Here is a 22,184-nt window from a genome sequence, read left to right on the forward strand (position 1 = left end):
ACACGCAGGCTCAGCGGCCATGGCTCACGGGCCCAGCCGCTCCGCGGCATGTGGGATCTTCCCGGACCGGGGCACGAACCTGTGTCCCCTGCATCGGCAGTCAGACTCTCAACCACTGCGCCACCAGGGAAGCCCTGGCTGCATTCTTTTCACTAGAAGTGAGTCGTTAGGTCTAGTCCATGCTTGAGGAAAGGGGATCACATCAGGGGGTGAATATCAGGAGGGGGGATCATTGGGGTCATCTTAGAGGCTGCCCACCCCAGGAAGCCACCGGGCGGTTCTGAGCAGGAGAGTGACAGGACCCAGTTGATTGTTTCTAAAATAAGCAATAGAGTCACATGATACAAGATCAAAGTCCAAAAGCATATAAGGGGACTTCCCTGGTGGTCCAATGGTAAAGAATCTGCCTGCCAATGCAGGGGATGCGGGTTCGATCCCTGGTCAGGGAACAAAGATCCCACATGCCATGGGGCTACTGAGCCCTTGCACCTCAACTAGAGAGCACGCGCGCCACAACTACAGAGCCCACCTGCCCTGGAGCCCGCACACCACAACTAGAGAGAAGCCCACGCACCACAACAGAAAAAAGATCCCGCGTGCTACAACAAAGACCTGACACAGCCAAAAATAAAAATAAAATAAATAAATAAATACAAATCATTTAAAAAACAAAACAAAACACCAAAACAAAGGGTATAAGATGAAAAGCCCCCCTCCAGCCCTGTCCCCAGCCACTTAACTCCCCCTTCCTATAGGCAACCAATGTTCCCATACCTCATGTGGCCTTCCAGAGGGGGGTCCATGCATACGGAAGCAGATTCATCTGTGGGAGTTAGTGTTGTTCACTAAATATTTCCAATTCTATTCTCCTTCCAGGCGTATATTCGTTATTCCAGAATCTATTTCTGTGTAGCAAATCACTCACAACTTAGTGGCATAAAACACCAACTTATTAGGCTGATGGATTTTGCGGGTTGGGAATTCAGGCAGGACACAGCAGGGATGGCTGTCTGCACCACAATGCCAGGGGCCTCAGCTGGGGCTGATGGGACTGCCCGGGAGCTGGAATCACCCAGGGGCTTCTTTGCTCAAATGTCTTGTGCTCTAGGTGGGACAACTGGAAGGCTGGGCTCAGCTGGAACTGTCAACCATAGCAGAGCACCTACCTACACGTGACCAATCTATTCAGTGTGGGCTTATCACATCACAGCACAACTGATGAGCCTGAAGGAACATCCTGAGAGAAGCTTCTAGAGAACAAGCATTTCAAGAAACCCAGGCTCCACGGCCTTTTGTGACCTGGCCTCAGATCTCATGTGTATCACTTCCACCATATTCTACTGATGACGAGAGTCACTAAGGCCAGGCCAGAGGTAAGGACAGGGAAATGAGAGCCCACCTCTTGCTGTGTGGGTGGCAAGGTCACACCACAGAAATGCCTGTGGGATGGGAGTGTATTGCTACACTCATCTTTGGAAAATACAATCTCCCACAGTAGTGTTGGACTTCCACACCCCTCTCAACTTACTTGTGGCCATGTGGTTGCCTTAACCAATGAAATGTGAGCAGAAGTGACTTGTATCACTTTCAGATGCAAGCTTTAAGGGCCATCATATGATTCCCCACAATTCCTTTTACTGCCTGACATTGCAGAAGCGCAGATTGACAGGGAGTCCCTAGCGTCCTGGTTCCCTGAGTGACTACTCCTAGTGGAGCCTCCCCACTTCCCAACAACCTGCACTGGACACAAGGTGTACCTGAGAAGTAAACTTTTGTTGCTTTAAGTCACTGAAATTTGGGGATTGTTTGTTACTGGAGCATAACCTAGCCTATCCTGACCTTTTGTATACAACTACTAGCAAATCTTACCCACTGTTCTGCACTTTGCTTTTTTCAATTTTTTAAAGATTTTTAAAATATTTATTTAATGTATTTATTTGGCTGCGCCAGGTCTTAGTTGCGGCATGCAGGATCTTTTAGTTAAGGCATGCGGGATCTAGTTCCCTGACCAGGGATTGAACGCAGGCCCCCTGCACTGGGAGCACGGAGTCTTAGCCACTGGACCACAGAGAAGTCCCGCTTTTTTTATTTAACAATATATCTTGGAGATTGTTTATATCAGTACATGAAGAGCACCCCCACAGTTTTTTTAAAGCTATATAGTATTCCTGTACAGGAAAGGACCAAATATTACTTAACTAGTCCCTATTAAGGACAATTAGTACATTTGGTGTTTTTGGACAATGCTGCAGTGAACAACCTTGAACATTCATTTCTGATTTTGCTTGAGTACAATTATATTTGTAGGATAATCCCTAGAAGTGCATATGTCAGACGAATGGTGGCAGACTTCCCTTTTAAAAAGGATCACGGTCATAGCTAGAGAACGGGTTGAAGAGTCAGAACCCAAGAGTTGTGTGTGATACCATCCCCTCCTTACCCCATATCAATCACCAAGTCTTATTCATTCGAGCTCTATGATCGCTCTCAACCTGGCCACTTGTCTGCACCCACAGGCCACTGCCCCAGCACAGTGCATCATTCCTCTCTCCAGTGATTCCTCTTAAAAGGGCCTCCCACCTGTCTTACTCAGGATACTTGGCTCTAAACAATGAAGCTGATTCTGGGTAACTTAGGCAGACAAGGAACTGATTGGATGCTCTTGGGTGCTTGCTGAATTCCCCTACCCCAGGAAGGGCCTGGCTCGACCACCTCCCCCTCTTCTTCCACTGCCACCATAATGAATCCTAAATGGTCCTCTGATGTCTTATGTTAATCACTTGCTTTGGATTTCAAAGACCTGCTTGCAAACATTGGAAACACTCCAGGTACCAGGGACCTTAGAGAGGAAATTCTGCCTCCTCTTTGATTTCCCTAGTGGAAAGCAGGGCCTGCCTCTGCATTTTATAGGTTTCCTCCCAAAGGGGAGGGGTGCTCAGATGCTGGGCGTCAAAACAATTGGTGTTTACAAGTCAGCCTAGGCCCCTCTCTCCCCACCCTTCTCCCCACCCCTAGCACAGCGTGGCTGAGTCAGCAAATATGATCAAACTACTCCCTGGATTAGCACACCCTGGACAGCTCCCCACTACTCTCAAAATGAAGTCCAGACTCCTTACCTAGCTTCCAAGGACCTCCCTAATCCAGGCCTCTTCAAGGCCTCCCCATGCACACTCCAATGTGTACCTGAAACTCTAGTTCAATGCTCTGCCCTCATGTGCCAAATGCATGAGCCCTTAACCACCTTCCTCTACAGAACTCTGAACATGTGCTGGCCCTCTATCCAGAGGCTCTTTCCCTCCCACTCCAGTTACCTCTGAAAACTGCACATTCTCACTTAACTCTCAGGTCTCACTTAGACACAACACCCTTCACTGGGTGAGGTACCTGCCCTTTGTCCTACTGGCCACTGGGTTTCCTTCCTTCAAAGTACTTTTCTTTATTCCCCAAAGTATCCTAGATCCATGCGCTTTTCTCCATCTCCACTGCCACCTTCTCAGTCCAAGCAACCATCCTCTCTCTCCTGGAATTCAGCAGGCTCCCAACTGCTCACTCTGCTTCCACTCTTGGCCCCCTGAAAGTCTACTAGCTAGAGTGATCTTTTAAAAGTATAAGTCAGGGCTTCCCTGGTGGCGCAGTGGTTGAGTCCGCCTGCCGATGCAGGGGAAACGGGTTCGTGCCCCGGTCCGGGAAGATCCCACATGCCGCGGAGCGGCTAGGCCCGTGAGCCATGGCCGCTGAGCCTGTGCGTCCGGAGCCTGTGCTCCGCAACGGGAGAGGCCACAACAGTGAGAGGCCCGCGTACCACACACACAAAAAAAGAGTATAAGTCAGGAACTTCCCTGGCAGTCCAGTGGTTAAGACTCCATGCTCCCAATGCAGGGGGTGCGGGTTCAATCCCTGGTCGGGGAACTAAGATCCCACATGCCACATGGCCTAAAAATAAAATAAAATAAAAGTATAACTCATCCTTTCAAAGGCTCCACATTTCATTTAAGAAAAACAAACTCCTCTCCGTGGTTTACAAAGCCTTTCAGGATCTACCTAGAATCCCTGCTCCTTCAACTCATCTCAGACTTCGGGCCCTGAAGCTACACAGGCCTTCTTCCTGTTCCTTGAACATACCAAACTTACTCTAGGCTCAAAGCTTTGCACTTGCTGTTGCCTCTGCTTGAAACTCTGTTCCCCTAGATCTTTGTGTGGTTGGATCTGCTCAAATGTCACACCCTGAGCCCATTTCCCCTATTTTGTCTTAACGTCTTAATAGCACTTGTCACTGTTTACACATAGGATTACCATATTTATCCCCCTTCTATCAGGTAGGCAGAGAGACTATCTTGCTGGCACCAGTGTATTCCCTAGCACCTGGCCCAGTGCCTGGCACAAAGTGCATGCTCTGTATTTTTGGATGAATGAATGGATAGGAATCAGAGAAGCCTAGTTGAATCGGACTCTGCCTTACCCGCAAGTTTGGGCAAGCCTCCGTTTCCGTGAAGTGAGGGTGGAGGGAGTAGGATGTTGAGCTAGAAGGTGTTAATTAGCTGTAAAATTTCGGCCTTGTTTTCTGCTTGGCCCTAGGCCTGTAGCCCTCCACTGGACCTCAGCTCCCCACCTATATAATGGGTGTGAGCTCGTTCCTTAAGTCTTGAGGTGGTAGCGCTGCCTAATAAGGCAGCAGAGGCCGAGGGCGGGCAAGGCCGTGTGGGTGGAGAGAAATCACAACATCCGGCTGTGGGGGCGGGGCGGGGCGGGGGCGCTCGCGGTGGCCGGCCTGGAGGCCTGGGAGCAGCTCGGGAAGCCGGCACCCTCCTGTGGGCCTCTCCCTGCTAACGATGTGCGCCCTCCAGGATGGGCCGGCCCAAAGGAATACGGCTGGATACACGGCCCGAACTTGCTTGAGGCCGGCATGCAGGAGGCCCAGGATACCAGACGCATCCCCTACAAACCCTGGACAAGCCAAGGCGAGCCAAAAGGACCAGGCCCACACCCACATCTAATGGCCCAATCAGAGTGCAAAGCTGAGAATGACTGACGCTCCCTTCATCCAATCAAATATCAGGGATCCGGGGCGTGACCCAGAGGACCCACCTCTTATGTCCCCGCGGAGGCTCGGCCCTAATTGGCAGTTTGGTATCCTACGAAGGCCCAGAAATTCGAACGTAGGGGCTGAACCCCTCCGCAGACCAACCAGGAAGAGGTGACGTTTTAAGTCCCGCCTCCCTGTTTCTTTGAACGAATTCCTGGTTCTGGGGGCGGGGGATGATGAAGTGACTGTCTAATAGGAAGACGGCGCGGCGAGCGCTCGCCCGGTTATTGGCCGAGTAAAGTAAACAGGGGGCGGGCCGGGGCGGGGCGTGCCGGCGCCGGGGTGGCCCCCGGGAGGGGGCGCAGAGTGCTCGGCGGGCGGCGGCGGCCGGGGAGGCCCGGGAGGCCGCGGCGCGGTCACTGCGAGCCGAGCCGAGCCGAGCCGCGCCGATCGCCATCCGGCCTCGGCTCCCTCGCGCAATCCCGGCCGGTGGCGCGGCCCGGCGGGCCTGGCGGTGCCGCAGCCCATGGAGCTCGAGAACATCGTAGCGAACACGGTGCTACTCAAGGCCCGGGAAGGTGAGGCTTTTGGGTGCGGAGAACGCGGGTGCGCGGCCTCAGAGCTCGACCGGGTGCCTCAGCCGCCCGATCCCCTAGGACAGCTCGCTCCGTGCCCCGCACCTCGCGCAGACACGAGCCCTTCCGGCCTGTGGTCCTCTTCCTCCGCACCTGCCCCTCGGGAGCTGGAGCCCAGCAAGGGGTGGGGGTCAGGCCGCCGCCCGCGCGGCGAGGGGGTGGGGTCGCGGTGAGGGGGTGAGAGGAGGAGAGAGGAAGGAAGAGGGAAGGATGGGACCCCAGCCCCGGGAGAGCCTCTCTGAGCCCTCTCCCAGGTGAGAGGTAAGAAGATGCCCCAGGAAGGGGAAGGGGCAGCCCACACCCCACGTGCCCGGGCCCAGACTCTGGCGCCCAGCCTGGGCCGGCACAAAGTTGGTGCAGGGTAAAAGGTTTGGAAAATATATGAACCGAGGCTCTGCCGTAGCGCAGCCTATGCGAGGTGGGGAAACTGCTGGTCATATATGCTACCAGCATGACTGCCACTTGCTCGGTGCCTCAGGACACTGGGGACAGAGGTGAATGGGTCACAGTTTTTGCCCTCGGGACTAGTGGGGCAGATGGGCACAGAAAAAACTGGAAGCTGAGTTTTGAAGGAAGGGAGGCATGCCAGGCTGGTAGGACTGTTAAGTGCAAGGCCTGGCAGAGGGAACCTGTCTTGTGAACCTAGTGTTGCTGAGCTCCTCAGACATTACCAGGCACCTGCTCAATGAGCATCCTGGGGATGCATAGGGACCAGACTTGGTCCTCATTGCCTTGAGGTCAGTCTGCCCCTCACCTGCCACTGTTCACCTCAGTAACATAATCACCGAATACCTACTCTGTGCCCTGTCCTGTCCAGGGTGCCAGGGACCAGCAGAGAAGAAGACACTTCTTTTTGGAACTCTAGGGCAGGGAGGTCAGGACTCTTTGCTGGGCTTTCAGGCTGAAAAAGACATCTGCTTCGCCTTTCTGACCTATTTTAGAGGTGGGAAACTGAGGCTTAGATCAGTGACTAGCCCCCAGGACACACAGTGAGACTGGTTGACTCACGCCTAGGACACAGGATGTCCCCAATGCAATCTGTAGGAAACCCAGAGGAACCCCCAGCTGGCACAGCATCTGGTGCCCCCTGCCTGCCCAGTGCATGTTGACCCTGGGGAAGTGCTGCCTGGGAATGGGCATGGCAGGCTGGGTCCTCAGTGCCCAGAGCCTTCCTTATCTCCTGTCCGTTATCGAGTCCTGGGGCTAGGCCTTCCTCCCAGCCTCTGGGGGCATCTGCCGATTCTGTTCTGCCTCGTCATCCAGCCATCCAGGGAGGAGGGGTGGGGAGAGCCTGGCCAGGCCTCCCTCCCTAGGGCTGTAGCCAGTTCAGGCCTCAGGCCTGCTGAGAACACTGCCTTGCCTGACCAGAGAGTGTGGGCACCTTCTGATAGGCTTCCTCAGGCCATAGGTGAGGCATAGGGGGTTATGGCCAGACTGAGACCAATGCCTTCACTGGAGAATCCTTACTCCAACCTGGCTCTGTCCCTCTCATCTGGGTGGCTCTAGACAAGTCTCTTCTCTCTGAACTTCAGTAACTCTTTTTGTGGGATGGTTGAGGGTGGGACCTGAAAACTAAAGGAAATCCCAGTTGTCACTGAGTTCTGAACCCTGGTCTGTAGATTGAGTGCATTGGAATCCCTTCATGAGCTGGCTGACAGCTTGGACCCTGGGCCTTTGCCAGCTTCCCAAGTGATCTGAGGCCCTGAGTGATTTGGGATTGCATGTATTCAGTTGACACCTGATGCCAGGCATGTTTGCGGTGGGAGAAGAGCTTGGGTTGTGGTCCTAGGGAGCTGGGTTCAAGTCCTGCCTCTGGGACCTCCAGCCTTCATAATCTTGGAGCAATTGACTCCTCATTTCAGGGCCTCGGTTTTCTCATAAAATTGGGCCAGGTCTGGAAGAATTGCTATGAGGATGAAGTGGGACAGCACTGGAGGTGTGAACCCTCACTTAGTCCTTCTTCCTTTCCCAGGCCCCCAGAGGCACAGGGAGGGGACCAGGCTGGGGTGGGGAGGAGCCCCACTGACTCTGGTGGCAGTTCCAGGACAGGATATTTGCATGTGACTCTGCTGCTGCCTTGATGTGGCTGGGAGGAGGGAGAGGAGGAAGTAAGTGTTGGGGGTAGCAGGCGGATGGAGGGTTGGGGGAGGAGTTCCCCTTCTGGGGAGGCCTTGCCCTGGGTTGGGGGCCTTGCCCTGGGTCTGTTGCTCACTCACAGTGGAGCAATGACTGTTGGGTATGCTGGGTATAGGCTGCAGGAGGGCTGCTAGCAGGTTTCCCAATGGGTACCCTACAACACTTCCTCTTCCAGGCAGCTTAGGTCAGGGAGCCTATTGGAGGACCCAGCCTTGCCCTCTCCCTAGACGGTGGCTCCTCCTGCACCACCTGCCTTCAGCCAGGCCAGATGGAAACAAGGCTGGGTAAACCGTAGGGGAAACTGAGGCCAGGCAAGGGATAGTGGTGGCCTGAGGTTGCCAATGAGTTGTTGGAGCTGGGACCCACCTCTTGCCACAGCTCTACTGGGTACTGGACACAGACTCTCCTGGTCACCATCACAATACCTCTGGAGATGGCTCTGGACCTGAAATACACATGGAGAAATTGAGGTTCCTAGAGAGCAAGTGATGGGCCTGAAGTGTAAAGTGGAGATTCAAACCCAGGTCTGTAAGATTCCAAGACTCAGGCTTCTTCCACCATTTTCAACCTCATGGCCCACAGGCCACATCTAGCTAGATCTCTAACATGTTTTATTTATTGGGCTGCAGTGGGTTTTTTAAAATATAGGAACCAATATTTCATGTAACAGTCCAGAGTCTCAGCTGATTTTGAAAAATCAGAAGAGCTGGCCACACTGGGCCAGCATTCCTTCCTAGTAACAATGAAGCAGTCAGCCGTGGTTGTGCTGCAGCTGCCCCTGTTCAAAGCGGCACGCCGGGTCCAGTTCCCACACTCCTCACCACTCCCTGTTGTCTACCATCTGGCCCACATTTACTGTACCTGTCTGGCTCTATAGGCATTTGAGCTGCTACCCTGGTCTCAGCAGCTACAGATGAGGGGTCAGCTAGGTAAAATGAGGCAGGTAGCAGGACCAGGAAAGCAGGGGTAGGCATCCTGAGTGCCAACCCTCCTGCCACCACTTTGTTTGCGTCTCTGATAGCTCTGATGCAGGACCCCGTAATAGGGGCCTGGAGCCTACCTGGTGACCCAGGCTGCCCTCTGCCTCTGGCGTCTCTCAGCATGTCCCACATGTCCTGGAACATCTCCCTTCTGGGCCTTGACTTACACAGTTCCTACCACTATCGTGTCCTTCTCTTTCTTCACCTGGGAAACTCCTACCTGGTAGGAAGAAGCTGAGGCCTGCCAAAGCTACCTGGAAACCCCACTCTCCCCCAGTGGCCTGGCCTCATGCCCCTCTTGGCTCTTCCAGCCCAGAAGCCCCTAGCAGGAGGGCCGAGGGGCCCATGTGTGTCCTGGAACCCAGCGAGGGCATGTTGCAGCATGAGGAAGGAAGGCCCGAGGTGCCTCCCAGAGTGGACTGGGCCTAGGCTGGGCCCTGAAGGCCTCTGGACTGCACTGAGGGTGGAGGGGAGGCACGGCAGTGGCGGGACTCGAGACCCAGCACCTGTTTGCTTCCACAGGTGGTGGCGGGAATCGCAAAGGCAAAAGCAAGAAATGGCGTCAGATGCTGCAGTTCCCTCATATCAGCCAGTGCGAAGAGCTGCGGCTCAGCCTTGGTGAGGCCTGGGTAGAGACGGGGGGTGGGTTGGAGAGGTGAGAGGGTCCTGCTGGTGCCAGGGGGGCCTCCCCCGAGACCTTGCCTCAGGGTGGAGGGGCAGGGTTGGGGGTTTCGGGGAGCAGAGAAATTGAGGCCGCACCACCAACCCAGTTTCAGTTCCTGGGCTTGGGCTGGGTGGAGGGCAGAGAGCACATAGGACCGCAGCCGGTGGTTGGGGTAGGCGTGGGGAGGAGGACGGGGTCAGATTGGGGGCGATCTGAGGGAAGCAGTGGAAGGGAGGGCCAGGCCTCGGGCGAGCAGGGCGAGCAGGATGGAGCGGAGGGTGCTTTGGGGGCTGGAGTCAGCCCTTACTGACTGCCCGGGGAGCCCCAGGCCTGTGCTCAGCCCCACCCAGCCTGGCCCTGTGGGTGCCCAGCAAAACCTTGACAAGAAGGGCCAGGCCCCCTCTGAAGGCCTGCACGTGGGCTAGGAGTACACCATGGCTGCTTCCACCGCCGGGAAGGAGGCCTAGCCTCGAGCTCACCGGAAGCCACAGCTTCCTCCCACACTTTCGCCAGGCAGGCAGCAGGTGTGGGCTGGGCCCAAGCCGGGCCGGAACCTCACAGACCGCACCCAACCCCAACTGTGACGTATGCAAGTGGTGTGAACCAGGAGACAGCGGCTGGAAGTGAGGACCCTGGCTCTGGAGCCACACTCCTGGCTGTGTGACCTTGGGCTAATTACTTATCCTCTCTGGGCCTCGGAGTCCCAAGCTATGATGGCAGTAACAGTAGTGCCACCTCAGTGCTGTGGTGAGGGTTCTAAAGGAGACAGTGGCTGCCATACTGCAGGGCTGGAAGTGGTTGTTAGGGCCCCGGGCCTGGTGGTGTGGACAGGAGTGCCCTGCCGGCGGGCTCCAGGTCCAGAAATCCAACAGCTCCCACCCCTGCCTGCAGAGTGTGACTACCACAGCCTGTGCGAGCGGCAGCCCATCGGGCGCCTGCTGTTCCGAGAGTTCTGCGCCACGAGGCCCGAGCTGACCCACTGCATTGCCTTCCTGGACGGGGTGGTGAGTGCAGCCCAGCCCAACACCAAGGGTGGGCAGAGGTCCCGGGCCACATGTGCCCCATCTCCCCACACCTGTTGCTGTACCCAAACCCCAAGCTTCTCTGCCTCCCACTCCGCAGGCTGAGTATGAAGTGACCCCTGATGAGAAGCGGAAGGAGTGTGGGCGGCGGCTAATGCAGAATTTTCTGAGCCACGCGGTGAGTGAGCTCTGATGGAGGGATGATGGCAACGGGTAGAGCTCAGTGATGGGGAGAGGACTGACCACAGCTCAGGCAGAGAGTGCCCTGGAGCTGCTCCAGGCTCACCAGGCAGCACTGTGGGCATGGAGCCCAGCAGGTGGGCTGGGGCTCTGGACCCTGCAGCCTGCCAGCAGCTCTGCTTCACCCTGCCTCAAGGGGAGTAGAAACCAAGTTCAGCAACTGGGCAGGCTGGCACACCTCCAGCCCATAGCCACCCCAGCACAGGCCTGAGGTCTCTGCCTTCTCTGCCCTGGGAGTGGGTGGCTGGCCAAGGGAACCCCTGCACTGACCTGTCTGTGGCTTGTCCCTAGGGTCCCGACCTCATCCCTGAGGTCCCCCGGCAACTGGTGACTAACTGTGCCCAGCGGCTGGAGCAGGGGCCCTGCAAAGACCTCTTCCAGGAGCTCACCCGGTAAGCCTCTCCCTGCCCATAGGCTGAGAATTGTGTCCTGACGGGGGAGCTTCTCTGGACCCAGAAGGCTATGAACAGTTCAGCAGGTGGTGAGGGAGCTCAGCCTCTCACCCCAGCCTTGGGCCGGCTCTGTGACCTTGGGCAGGTTGCCTCCCCTCTCTGTAGCATCTTGGGCTTCAGCCAGGATGCATGTCTCCCACCTAGGTGGGTTAGCAAGAGGGTTGGCTGAGGATGCTGCCTTTCAGGCTGAGCATACACATAACAGGAGGCCTGGCCCATCAAGCCAAGAACTTGGGGTGTCAGGGGCTGACCAGTGGGCTGGGTCTTCTCGATAGGCTGACCCACGAGTACCTGAGTGTGGCCCCTTTTGCCGACTACCTCGACAGCATCTACTTCAACCGTTTCCTGCAGTGGAAGTGGCTGGAAAGGTGAGCTCCTTGAAGGCTGGGCCAGGCTGGGCCGTGTTGTGGGGGCTCTTACGGGCGTCAGGCCCCTGATCAGCTAGTGTTTGATCCCCAACCCCTTGTCCACAGGCAGCCAGTGACCAAAAACACCTTCAGGCAGTACCGAGTCCTGGGCAAAGGTGGCTTTGGTGAGGTGAGTGGCCAGGCCAGAGCCCAGCAGAGTGCAGAGGTGGGGTAGGGTGGACCCTGACAAGCCCCTTCCCCCTTTGAGCCCCTGTACCCCCAGGAAGGGCACAGCTGGTCCCCATTTGCCCCATCTACCCTGGCTACAGGTATGCGCCTGCCAGGTGCGGGCAACAGGCAAGATGTACGCCTGCAAGAAGCTGGAGAAGAAGCGGATCAAGAAGAGGAAAGGGGAGGCCATGGCCCTCAATGAGAAGCAGATCCTGGAGAAAGTGAACAGTAGGTTTGTAGTAAGTACAGACAGGAGACCCTTCCCTTTCCCCTGACCTTGCCTGCTCTCCCCACTCGCTGGACTAAGATCTCTTCCCTCCCAGGGGCCCCCTCTAGGCACGACTGCCTCCCCTGCCCTCAGAGATGCCCGGGAAGGGTGGGTTTGGGGAATTGCCACCTGGCCTAGGGAGCAGGCTGGGCCCCAGGGAGTGGTACTAAGAAGGATTTTTCGGGTGGCTGGCACCAGCCCTGCCACCAGGTGGCCCACGGCCCCTGCTTCAGGGCTCGGGCCCTCTTGGTCACAGGTGAGCTTGGCCTATGCCTATGAGACCAAGGACGCGCTGTGCCTGGTGCTGACGCTGATGAACGGAGGCGACCTCAAGTTTCACATCTACCACATGGGCCAGGCTGGCTTCCCCGAGGCTCGGGCCGTCTTCTACGCAGCGGAGATCTGCTGCGGCCTGGAGGACCTGCACCGGGAACGCATCGTGTACAGGTGCAGGGGTGTGGCCCTCCTGGCCAGGGGCCGCAACTGGGCTTGGGTGGAGGCTGCAGAGAGATGTTGGTGTGCTGGGGCTGGCACTGCAGGCACAAGTCTGTCTGGGCTCTGGCTAGGGGCTCCACACTCACCCACACTAGGCAGACTTGAGAGGCTCAGAACCCAGGCTCTGGGGTCTGGTTGACCATGTGTGAATCCCGGCATTGTCACCCCTCTCTCACTCTGTGACCTTGGCCACTCAGCTCCCTGTTCACAACACCATTTTCTTTCCTGGGAAGCAAAGACTATAATTGCTGCCTCTCAGGTTGTTGTAGGGAATGAATGAGATAATGCTGTAAAGTACATAGAACTCGGTAGTGGAGAGCTCCTCTTTCTACTATTACTGGTGATGATTTCATTTGAGCCTCACAACAGCCCCATGAGGAGATGGATGAGTAGCCTCGTTTGACAGATGGAAAAGGTAGAGTCAGCCACCGGAGTGGAGGGAGAGCGGAAGCCCCTTGACACTAGGGGTGAACAAAGCTGCTGGTGATGCCTGGAAAGCTTCCCTCTGAGTGGGAACTGCCTTCCACTTGCCTAGCGAGTCCCAGGAGTCCTGGCTGCATAGATCCTTCATCTGCTCCCTCAGGTTGGGGCTGCTGCCAGGGAAGGCAGGGCTGTCTGTCCTCTGGCAGCAAAAGGCTCCCACACCTTGCTGCACATCCCATCCCAGGGGGTGAGCGAGCTAGGAGGGGGTGGCCCTGTCTGGCTGCTGGGCAAACTGAGCAGCATCTGATCCTGCCCTTCTCTCCCCACAGGGACCTAAAGCCAGAGAACATCCTACTAGATGACCACGGTGGGTGAGGGGCCACAAAGGGTGGGAGAGGCATGGGGGAGGTCTGGCCCACCTGCCTAACGGGCCTCCCTGCTTCTCCACCCACATTCAGGTCACATCCGTATCTCCGACCTGGGGCTGGCTGTGCACGTACCTGAGAGCCAGACAATCAAAGGCCGTGTGGGCACTGTGGGCTACATGGGTGAGTCTCCCTTCCCCCTGGCCCGCCAGCCTCCTGGGTCCTCTCTCTGTCTTGGGCCCAGTCCCGCCACCCCTGTTGGGAAGTCTCCTATACCTCAGGGAATAGAAAGAGCTGATGTTCTTCTTTTATAGATGAGGAGACCAAGACTCAGCCAGGGCCCCACACACTGTGAATCCACAGCGTTCACTCACTACATATTCATTGAGCTCCTCCTACTGGCTGGGCGTACAGGTGGCTACCAGTGAAAGACAAGGGCTTCATACCTGTTTCCATGGCCCCGGCCCTCCACTCCCGAGACCTGCCCATGCTAGAAGTGGGAGTGCCCATCTGTGGCGGAGGCCAAGATGTGGCCCCAAATTCCCCTTGGGACCACGTGACACAGTAGACAGAGCTCCAGCTATGGGCTCCACCTCTTCCTTGTTATGTGTCCTCGGGCCAGACATTCTGCTTCTCCCAGCCTCACTTTCCCTGACTGTAAAGTGATCATCACCTACTCCCAGGGTTGCCTTGAAGATGAAAAGAGGCAGTAGAGGCAAAAATCCCTACCTGCCTGTCCTGGCAGGCAGTAGGTATCCAGCAAATGAGTTGCTGTCTTCTTTCCTCTCTTTGATATTAAATCTAGAGGTTGCAAACTGGCAGCCACATTAGGCCTAATTTGGTCTCCATCTGTGTTTAAATCAAATTGTTTTTCAAACAATTTGAATTGATTGCCAACATCTGATAACCCAGACAGCTTCATGTTAAAAATACGGATTTCTGACTTCTCTTGAAAAATCAGAAGACGTGGCCCCCTGCAGGGCCGTACCAGCTCCCTTTGATGGGATGTGTGCTCTCCTACTCACCTCAGTCCCCACCGGGCTGCTGATGGTGCCTGCCTGGGTGGCGCCAGTGGGTGTTTGAGCTGGTTACCCCACCTTGACCTTCATGGTGGGCGTTCCTGGGGCCCCGGGGCTCAATTCCGCCTCCTGCCCCGTCTTAACTCCTGTGCTGTCCCTCCCAGCCCCAGAGGTGGTGAAGAACGAACGGTACACATTCAGCCCGGACTGGTGGGCGCTAGGCTGCCTCCTGTACGAGATGATCGCAGGCCAGTCACCCTTCCAGCAGAGAAAAAAGAAGATCAAGCGGGAGGAGGTGGAGCGGCTGGTAAAGGAGGTGCCCGAGGAGTACTCCGAGCACTTTTCCCCGCAGGCCCGCTCACTCTGTTCCCAGGTACAGCAGCCAGCAGGAGGCCCACCCGGCCAGGGCTGGGGCTGGGGGCACCTCTCCCGGGGCTACCCTGACCACCCTGCCTTGCCGTAGCTCCTCTGCAAGGACCCTGCGGAGCGCCTGGGGTGTGGGGGGGGCGGTGCCCGCGAGGTGAAGGAGCACCCCCTCTTCAAGAAGCTGAACTTCAAGCGGCTGGGAGCCGGCATGCTAGAACCACCCTTCAAGCCTGATGTGAGTGCTGCCCACTCCTGCCGAGGGCAGGGCCAAGCCCTGGCTGGGGCACAGGGGTGGGCAGGAAGGGATGGGGGCTCTTGGAGGATTGGCTGGGACACCCTCATTGCAAGTGTTAGAAAACTCAAGTGGGTTAACCAACAAAACAGAATTCACCGGGCTCAGAAAAATGAAAAGCTGTGGGAGAGGCCTTGCTTTTGGCCTACCCGATCCAGGGCTCCAACAATGTTGCAGGAATTCCATCTTCCTCTCTCTGACCACTACTGGTCAGTGTGCAGGCTTCTCTTTCAGGCAGCTGTCCCCAGGGTGTGGCAGGCCTACATCTTAACAGCTCAGCCACCCTAGAAGACAGAGAGTGCCTCTTGCCCAATAATTTCAAAAGAAGTCCGAAAAGGAAAATGAAGGCCTGAGGCTGATGCTCATTGCCCGATTGCCCAGAGGCCCCTCAGCAGCCACACCTCGATGACATAGTTTTTAACAGCTTTATTGAGTTCACATACCATACAGCTCACTCCTTTAAAGGATATAATTAAATGGCTTTTAGCATAGTCAGGTTGTGCAACCATCACCGCAATCAATTTTAGAACATTTTCATCACCCCTCCCCCCAAAGTACCCCATACTCATTAGCAGTCATTCCCCATTCTCCCCTCCTCTGGCCCTTGGCATCCACTAATCGACTTTTTGTGTGTGTGTGTGTGTCTGTATTGTTTTTAGGCTGATGCTCATTGCCCGATTGCCCAGAGGCCCCTCAGCAGCCACACCTCGATGACATAGTTTTTAACAGCTTTATTGAGTTCACATACCATACAGCTCACTCCTTTAAAGGATATAATTAAATGGCTTTTAGCATAGTCAGGTTGTGCAACCATCACCGCAATCAATTTTAGAACATTTTCATCACCCCTCCCCCCAAAGTACCCCATACTCATTAGCAGTCATTCCCCATTCTCCCCTCCTCTGGCCCTTGGCATCCACTAATCGACTTTTTGTGTGTGTGTGTGTCTGTGTTGTGTCTTCGTTGCTGTGCGCGGGCTTTCTCTACTTGCGGCGAGCGGGGGCTACTCTTTGATGCGGTGCACAGGCTTCTCATTTCGGTGGCTTCTCTTGTTGCAGAGCACAGGCTCTAGGCGTGCAGGCTTCAGTAGTTGTGGCTCGCGGGCTCTAGAGTGCAGGCTCGGTAGTTGTGGTGCATGGGCTTAGTTGTTCCACGGCGTGTGGGATCTTTCCGGAACAGGGCTCGAGCCCGTGTCCCCTGCATTGGCAGGCAGATTCTTAACCTCTGCGCCACCAGGGGAGTCCCTACTAATCTACTTTATGTCTCTCTATATTTGCCTATTCTGGACATTTCATATTAATGGGATTATATAATATGTGGTCCTTTGTGAGTGGCTTTTTGCACTTTGCATAATGTTTTCAAGGTTCACCGATGTTGTTGCATTTATTGGTCCTGTATTCCTTTTTAATGACTGAATAATATTCCATTGTATGAATATGCCACATTTTGTTTGTTCATCAGTTGATTGACATTAGGGTTGTTTCCACTTTGGGGCTATGATGAATAATGCTGTTTTGAGCATTCACATACAAGTTTTTGTGGGGACATATGTTTTCATTTCTCTGGGACATACACCTAGAAGTTGAATGCTGGCTCATATGGTAATGCTATGTTTAACCTTTTGGGGAACTGCCATACTTTTCCATACTTTTCCAAAAAGCAGCTGTATGATTTTACATGATGATATTTTGACATCCTTAACAGTAGGACTTAGAAAAAAATGTAACGATGAAAAAAGAAGTGGCCTTCTGGAGTGAGGTGGGCTCCTGGCAGAGGGCTGGGGGCGCAGGGAGGTGGGAGGAATGGTCTAATCCTTTGGTTGGCTATGAAGCAGAAGGGGATGGAATATGCCATTGGACGTCCCAGGACAGAGGACCTATCAGCTCCAGGTCCCGCATGGGGTACCCAGCTGAGATTCAGTCTGCACTGCCCTCACCAGTTGCACCTAGACAGCTGTATACAGGTGGAGGGGGGTGCCTGTTACTGATTCCGTATGGCACTGTGGGGGCTGGTTGGCCACCGTGGGTCAGCTCTGCAGCCTTGTCAGGCAGTGAGCAGTGAGGGATAATGAGCCCCAGTTTAGAGGGGAACTTGGGCCTCAGAGAGAAGGGACTGCCATGCTCAGGAAGTGCATGGGGCACTTGTGTTTTGTTTTGTTTTGGAAGTATAGTAGATTTACAATGTTGTGTATTAGTTTCTGGTGTACAGCAAAGTGATTCAGATATATATATGTATGGATGTATATATGTGTATATGTGTGTGTATACATATTCTCTTTCAGATTCTTTTCCATTGTAGTTTATTACAAGGGATTGAATATGGTTCCCCGCGCTATACAGTAGGACCGTGATGTTTATCTATTTTATATATTGTAAAATATATCTGCTAATCCCAAACTCCTTATTTATCCTCCCCCCTTCCTCTTTGATAACCATGAGTTTGTTTTCTATGTCTGTGAGTCTGTTTCTGTTTTGTAAATAAGTTCATTTGTATCATTTTTTTAGAGTCCACATATAAGTGATGTCATGTTGAATATATTTGTCTTTGTACGACTTATTTCACTTGGTATGATAATCTCTGGGTCCATCCATGTTGCTGCAAATGGCATTATTTCATTCTTTTTTATGGCTGAGTAATATTCCACTGTACATTATTTATATACATATGCCACATCTTCTTTACCCATTCATCTGTGGATAGACACTTAGGTTGCTTCCATGTCATGGCCATTGTAAATAGTGCTGCTGTGAACACTGGGGGCACCTGCAAACCAGGAAGCTGCAAGGGTCAGGGCAAGCCCAGCCCCAGCTCAGGGTTGAGCTGCCCTCCTGTCGAGGAGGGGTGTGTGTGGTGTTCCTGTCTAACCACTGCCTCTGTCCCCCCAGCCCCAGGCCATTTACTGCAAGGATGTTCTGGATATCGAACAGTTCTCCACAGTTAAGGGTGTGGAGCTGGAGGCCACTGACCAGGACTTCTACCAGAAATTTGCCACGGGCAGTGTGTCCATCCCCTGGCAGAATGAGGTGGGGACCTTCCCAGCTGATGGGGTGGGCTCCAGAGGGGCGCCCTTGGGGGCAGTACTCACAGCTGCCTGTTCTGCGGCAGATGGTGGAGACTGAGTGCTTCCAGGAGCTGAATGTCTTTGGGCTGGATGGCTCGGTTCCCCCAGACCTGGACTGGAAGGGCCAGCCGCCTGCACCCCCAAAGAAGGGACTGCTGCAGAGGCTCTTCAGTCGCCAGGTAACCCCCAGCAGTGTCCTACCTGGGTCCCCCGCCTGGCTCCAGGGGACGGTGGGTGGGAGGCAGAGCCGGTGCCTGCGTGCACGGGGAGTAGGCATCCTCCAGCCGTGTCAGCGGTGCCCAGGGTCTCTGGCCTCATTCCCGCCTGTCCCCCACCCCCGGCTGGGCTCACGGCCTCTTTTCTCTTTCCAGAGGTGAGCAGTGTGGGCTCCCCATGGGTTGGCCTTGCTGCCCGGCCTTGGGGAGCCACAGACAGCCCTTCCATGGCAGAGGCAAGATGTGGGCGAAAGAAGTCTGGTGCCCGCTCCCTACCTCCCCCTCCCCACTGCTTCCGTGCCCAGCACCTGCAAGCTGCTAGCCTTGCTTAGCCATCTGTCTCTCCATGCCCTGCCTCCACCGGCCCCAGGGGAGAGGGCCCTGGCAGAGCCTGGGATCCACCTGGTCCTCCTTACTTCAGCCTGTTGCCAGCAGCCTCTGCACTGATGTCCACACATGTCTGGCCTGAGCTGCTGCTCTGGGCCCCTCGTGGGGAGCCCCCTCCTTGGAGCACGGAGCTCCTGGTCTGCCCTGGCAGGGCCGGCCCAGGAGACGGCCCTGGTGGCTAACTGCGCCCGCTCTGCCTCTCTCCCTCCGTGTCTTCCCTGCCCTCCAGGACTGCTGTGGGAACTGCAGCGACAGTGAGGAAGAGCTTCCCGCCCACCTCGAGCTCCCCACCCGCCTCTAGCCCCCAGCCTGAGGCCCCACCGGGCGATTGGCGGTAGCAGCTACTCCGAGCGCTGTTTACAGTTTTGCACAGTGGTCTTCCCCATTGTCCACTCAAGTTGTGGCCTGGGGAACACAGCCGGAGCTGTCCCCAGTGCCCTGTGCCCCTCAGCCCCTGGTCTGGCTGAGTTTGGCAAGGCCTGGACTGTCCCTGGGACAAAGGTGCGTCCCTTCAGCTCTTGTCTGTGGAGCTCGGGGCTTTCTGTATTTATGTCTTTGTACGAATGTATATAGTAACCAGAGCGTTCTTAAGACCCACCCTGGAGCTGGCAGAGGGGCTGCTGCCACACTCCAGGCACCTCAGGCCCAGCTCAGACAGGCGAGATTGGGCCAGGCCAGGCCCCTGGGCCCCCAGCACTGTGCTTGCCACCGCCGACCTCCAAGTGAGACTCGTGCCTGCTGCCCTGGGCTTAGGCCACCACCTCTGGGGCCCAATACTGTCCCTTCTCAGCACCTGTCAGAGCTGGATCTGGGACCTCTGTGTCCCCTAGGCCTGTGCCAAAGTGTGACCAGAGATTGGGCTGGCCCTGGGACCCCTCAGTCCACTGCCCAGGCTGTCCCAGATGGGTCTGCCTCTGCCTTCCAGCTCCCAGGTCACCTCGTCCTTTGTGCTGGGCCCTGTCCTGAAGACACCTCGTGCAGAAACACCCCAGCCCAGGCCAGGGGAAGGGTAGGGGTGGGGGTGTCCCTGGCCAACCCTTAAACATTCCAGACTCCCCTCATAACAGACACATGTGCCCAGCAATAATCCACCCCTCCCTGTGTGTGCCTGTGGGTGCCTGTGTGCATGTGTGTGTGTGTGTGTGTGTGTGTGTGTGTGTGTGTGTGAAGGGGGCAGGCGAGGCCGTGGGCCTGTGCCCCAGGCCCCAGCCCTGGCCCTTCCCGGACTGTGATGGCCATCCTGGTCCCAGTGTTAGGGTAGCGTGGGATTACAGGGTCCCAGTTTTTCCATATTTAAAGCCAATTTTTATTACCCATTTTGTCCAATATAAGCTGCCACATGTCTCTGTGTGAATACAGTCCGAGCACAAACCTGGCCAGCTGCCCCTGCCTGCCTCTTTCTTGCCCCTGGTGGTCCAGGGGTCTTCCTGCTTCCCTGGCCCTGCTGGAAGTGGAAAGAGATTGGAAGTGGGGATAGTGGGGGCTGCCCTTCCAGCAAGGCCTAAGGGCCCCCAGGGCCGATCTTAGGGTAGCCTCTCCAGGCAGCCAGGCTTTGGTGGCCTTTGGGCCCAGCAGCTTCCTCAACAGGTTGAGGCCTGAGAGAAGAAGCCTTGGGTCCCCACTAGGTATGGGTCTGGCTGTGGAACCACTAGGGTGTGGGCCTGTGCTGGAGAGGCGGGCTCAGCTGGCAGTATCCCCTTCTGAGGCCAAGGTGGCCTGGCTGCCACTTGTGGGTTTGGAGCGGCCTGGGGAGTAAGGTGGGAGCTGCTGTTAGGAACACCTGCCCAGTCTGTCTTACCTGGACACCTGCCAGTTAGGAACACCTGCCCAGTCTGTCTTACCTGGACACCTGCTGTGTGATTTGCCCAGGGCCAGTACACATGTCTTAGAGCCATTCCTCTGCTTTGCCTTTGAAGCAGGAAATGTGGCTGGGCAGAGACAGACACTGGTGATGCTGGAAGTTATGCTGTGGCAGAGGTGGGTGGAGACCAGCCATGTGGCCATCAGGGAGAATTCTCTGAAGGTAGCAGTTGAGCCAGGTCTTGAAGGAGACATTCACCTGGGGGACAGAGGAAGTTGGGGAGCATTCCACCTGTGCAGAGACTTGGGAGTGGCAGCCTGTTGACCACAAGTCTGTCCCAGACTTCACAAATCTGTTCCTGGTCTGTAGCATCCCAGTGGCCCCAGCCCCCCAGGGATGCTCTGTAACCACCATAAGTGTTTGTTCCTTGCCTCTGGGCTAGGTACCCAGTGCCACAGAGGCCACATGAACTTTGCAGTTGGATAGCTCTGGGTTCAAGTGCCAGCCTGGCCACTTGCCAAGCTGCCTTTGCATAGGCCCTTCCCTTGTCTGGAAAGCTGGGTGTGATACCCATTGCCTCACCGGGCATCTATGAGAATCCAATTAAGTAGCCAGTCACCCCCTTGAGCCCCTGGGTCACTGGCAGGACTCTTGCCTGTTGGGGGTATGTAGGTGCTGGGGGTCAGGCTGATGGCTATCTTAAGGACAAGTCAAGGTTCCAAGTACCAACTTCGAAGGGGCCTCTGGTGGCGGCATAGCCCTTGGTATGTGGAGTGCGCACCGCTGCTTCTACTGACTTGAGGGAAACGGGGTAGGGAGAGGGCCTTGCCTAGGCCTTCCAGCTGGTGAGCGGCCATTGAAGGGTGGAGAGGAAGCCAGCTGAAGATGAAGAAGCTGGAGGTGAGAGGTTGGGGCCTGAGGTGCTCCGGGCTCTGTTGTGGGCGGTGGGGGGAGATAGGTATTAGTGTGCAGAGGCCACAGCCCAGCTCTGGGCAGGTGTGCGAGGGTAAATGAGTGCCAGGTAGCCGGGTGGGTCCAGACCTCCCACCAGACTCCCCTTAGGCTAGATAGGAACTTCTTGGCTAGGGTTTAACCCACCTTAAAGTTCTTACCACAGTGGATGCTTGGCAGAGAAAACTCCCAGAATTCACTTCTTAACAAACCTTGCCCAAGTTCACCTCCTCCCCATTCAGCCAGCCCTAAGGTAAGAGCTGGGGGACCCAGATGGAGATGAGGCCCCTGCCAGCTTCGTGCTCTGTCTGGTAGGCAAGCAGATGGGACAGTGGGACCCAGTGTGATCAGCACTGTAGCAGAGATGATGCTGGGACTGGGGGCCAACACCAAACGGGAGGCCCCTTGCCACAAAGGTGTCAAGTTGGTACCCTCCAGGATACAGAATCAGATGTTCCCAGGGGAGGAGACGGATGGTCTAGAGCCTCTAGTGGTTTAGGATGGCTGAATGTGGGGTAGTGGCTGGAGCGGAGGTCAGTGAGACTTTGCCATCCTGGGCTTTGAAAGCTGTGTTAAGATGCGGGGTCTCATCTGGAAGGTGGGGCAGTCCTGAAGGGATGTAGGTGGTTGTGTCAGGGTGTCTGCCTAGCATGTACAAAAGCACCCCATGTTTCCTTTGGGTAGACTCCCCTCAGTCCTTTTGGTTTATATGAGACTGGGCTTGCACCCCCTGCATACACATACACCTAGAGCATGTGACCCAGGTTGGGCTGTTAGGAATCTGGTTGCAAGTGACAGAGCTGTCCTATAG

General features: G+C 55.6%; 1 protein-coding gene across 3 annotated transcripts; it reads left to right on the top strand.

The window, feature by feature from the left end:
* Positions 1-5,410: 5,410 nt before the first annotated feature.
* GRK6 (G protein-coupled receptor kinase 6) lies at positions 5,411-19,998 on the top strand. 3 transcript variants are annotated; one of them, XM_055080037.1, is made up of 17 exons: positions 5,411-5,601; positions 9,297-9,392; positions 10,330-10,442; positions 10,561-10,638; positions 10,992-11,092; positions 11,428-11,520; positions 11,626-11,689; positions 11,829-11,969; positions 12,255-12,445; positions 13,246-13,283; positions 13,375-13,464; positions 14,465-14,673; positions 14,764-14,901; positions 17,844-17,981; positions 18,064-18,198; positions 18,313-18,314; positions 18,851-19,998. In XM_055080037.1, the coding sequence occupies exons 1-17, from the start codon at positions 5,550-5,552 to the stop codon at positions 18,957-18,959; spliced, it is 1,788 nt and encodes a 595-aa protein (XP_054936012.1). In that variant the 5' UTR covers positions 5,411-5,549; the 3' UTR covers positions 18,960-19,998. The 3 variants fall into 3 exon arrangements, with proteins under 3 accessions (XP_054936012.1, XP_023972106.1, XP_023972105.1); XM_024116338.3 differs by lacking the exon at positions 18,313-18,314 and having other exon boundaries at positions 18,391-19,998; XM_024116337.2 differs by lacking the exon at positions 18,313-18,314.
* The last annotated feature ends 2,186 nt before the right edge of the window (positions 19,999-22,184 follow it).

Source organism: Physeter macrocephalus, chromosome 2 (assembly GCF_002837175.3).
Source record: "Physeter macrocephalus isolate SW-GA chromosome 2, ASM283717v5, whole genome shotgun sequence".
NCBI classification, from domain to species: Eukaryota; Metazoa; Chordata; class Mammalia; order Artiodactyla; family Physeteridae; genus Physeter; species Physeter macrocephalus.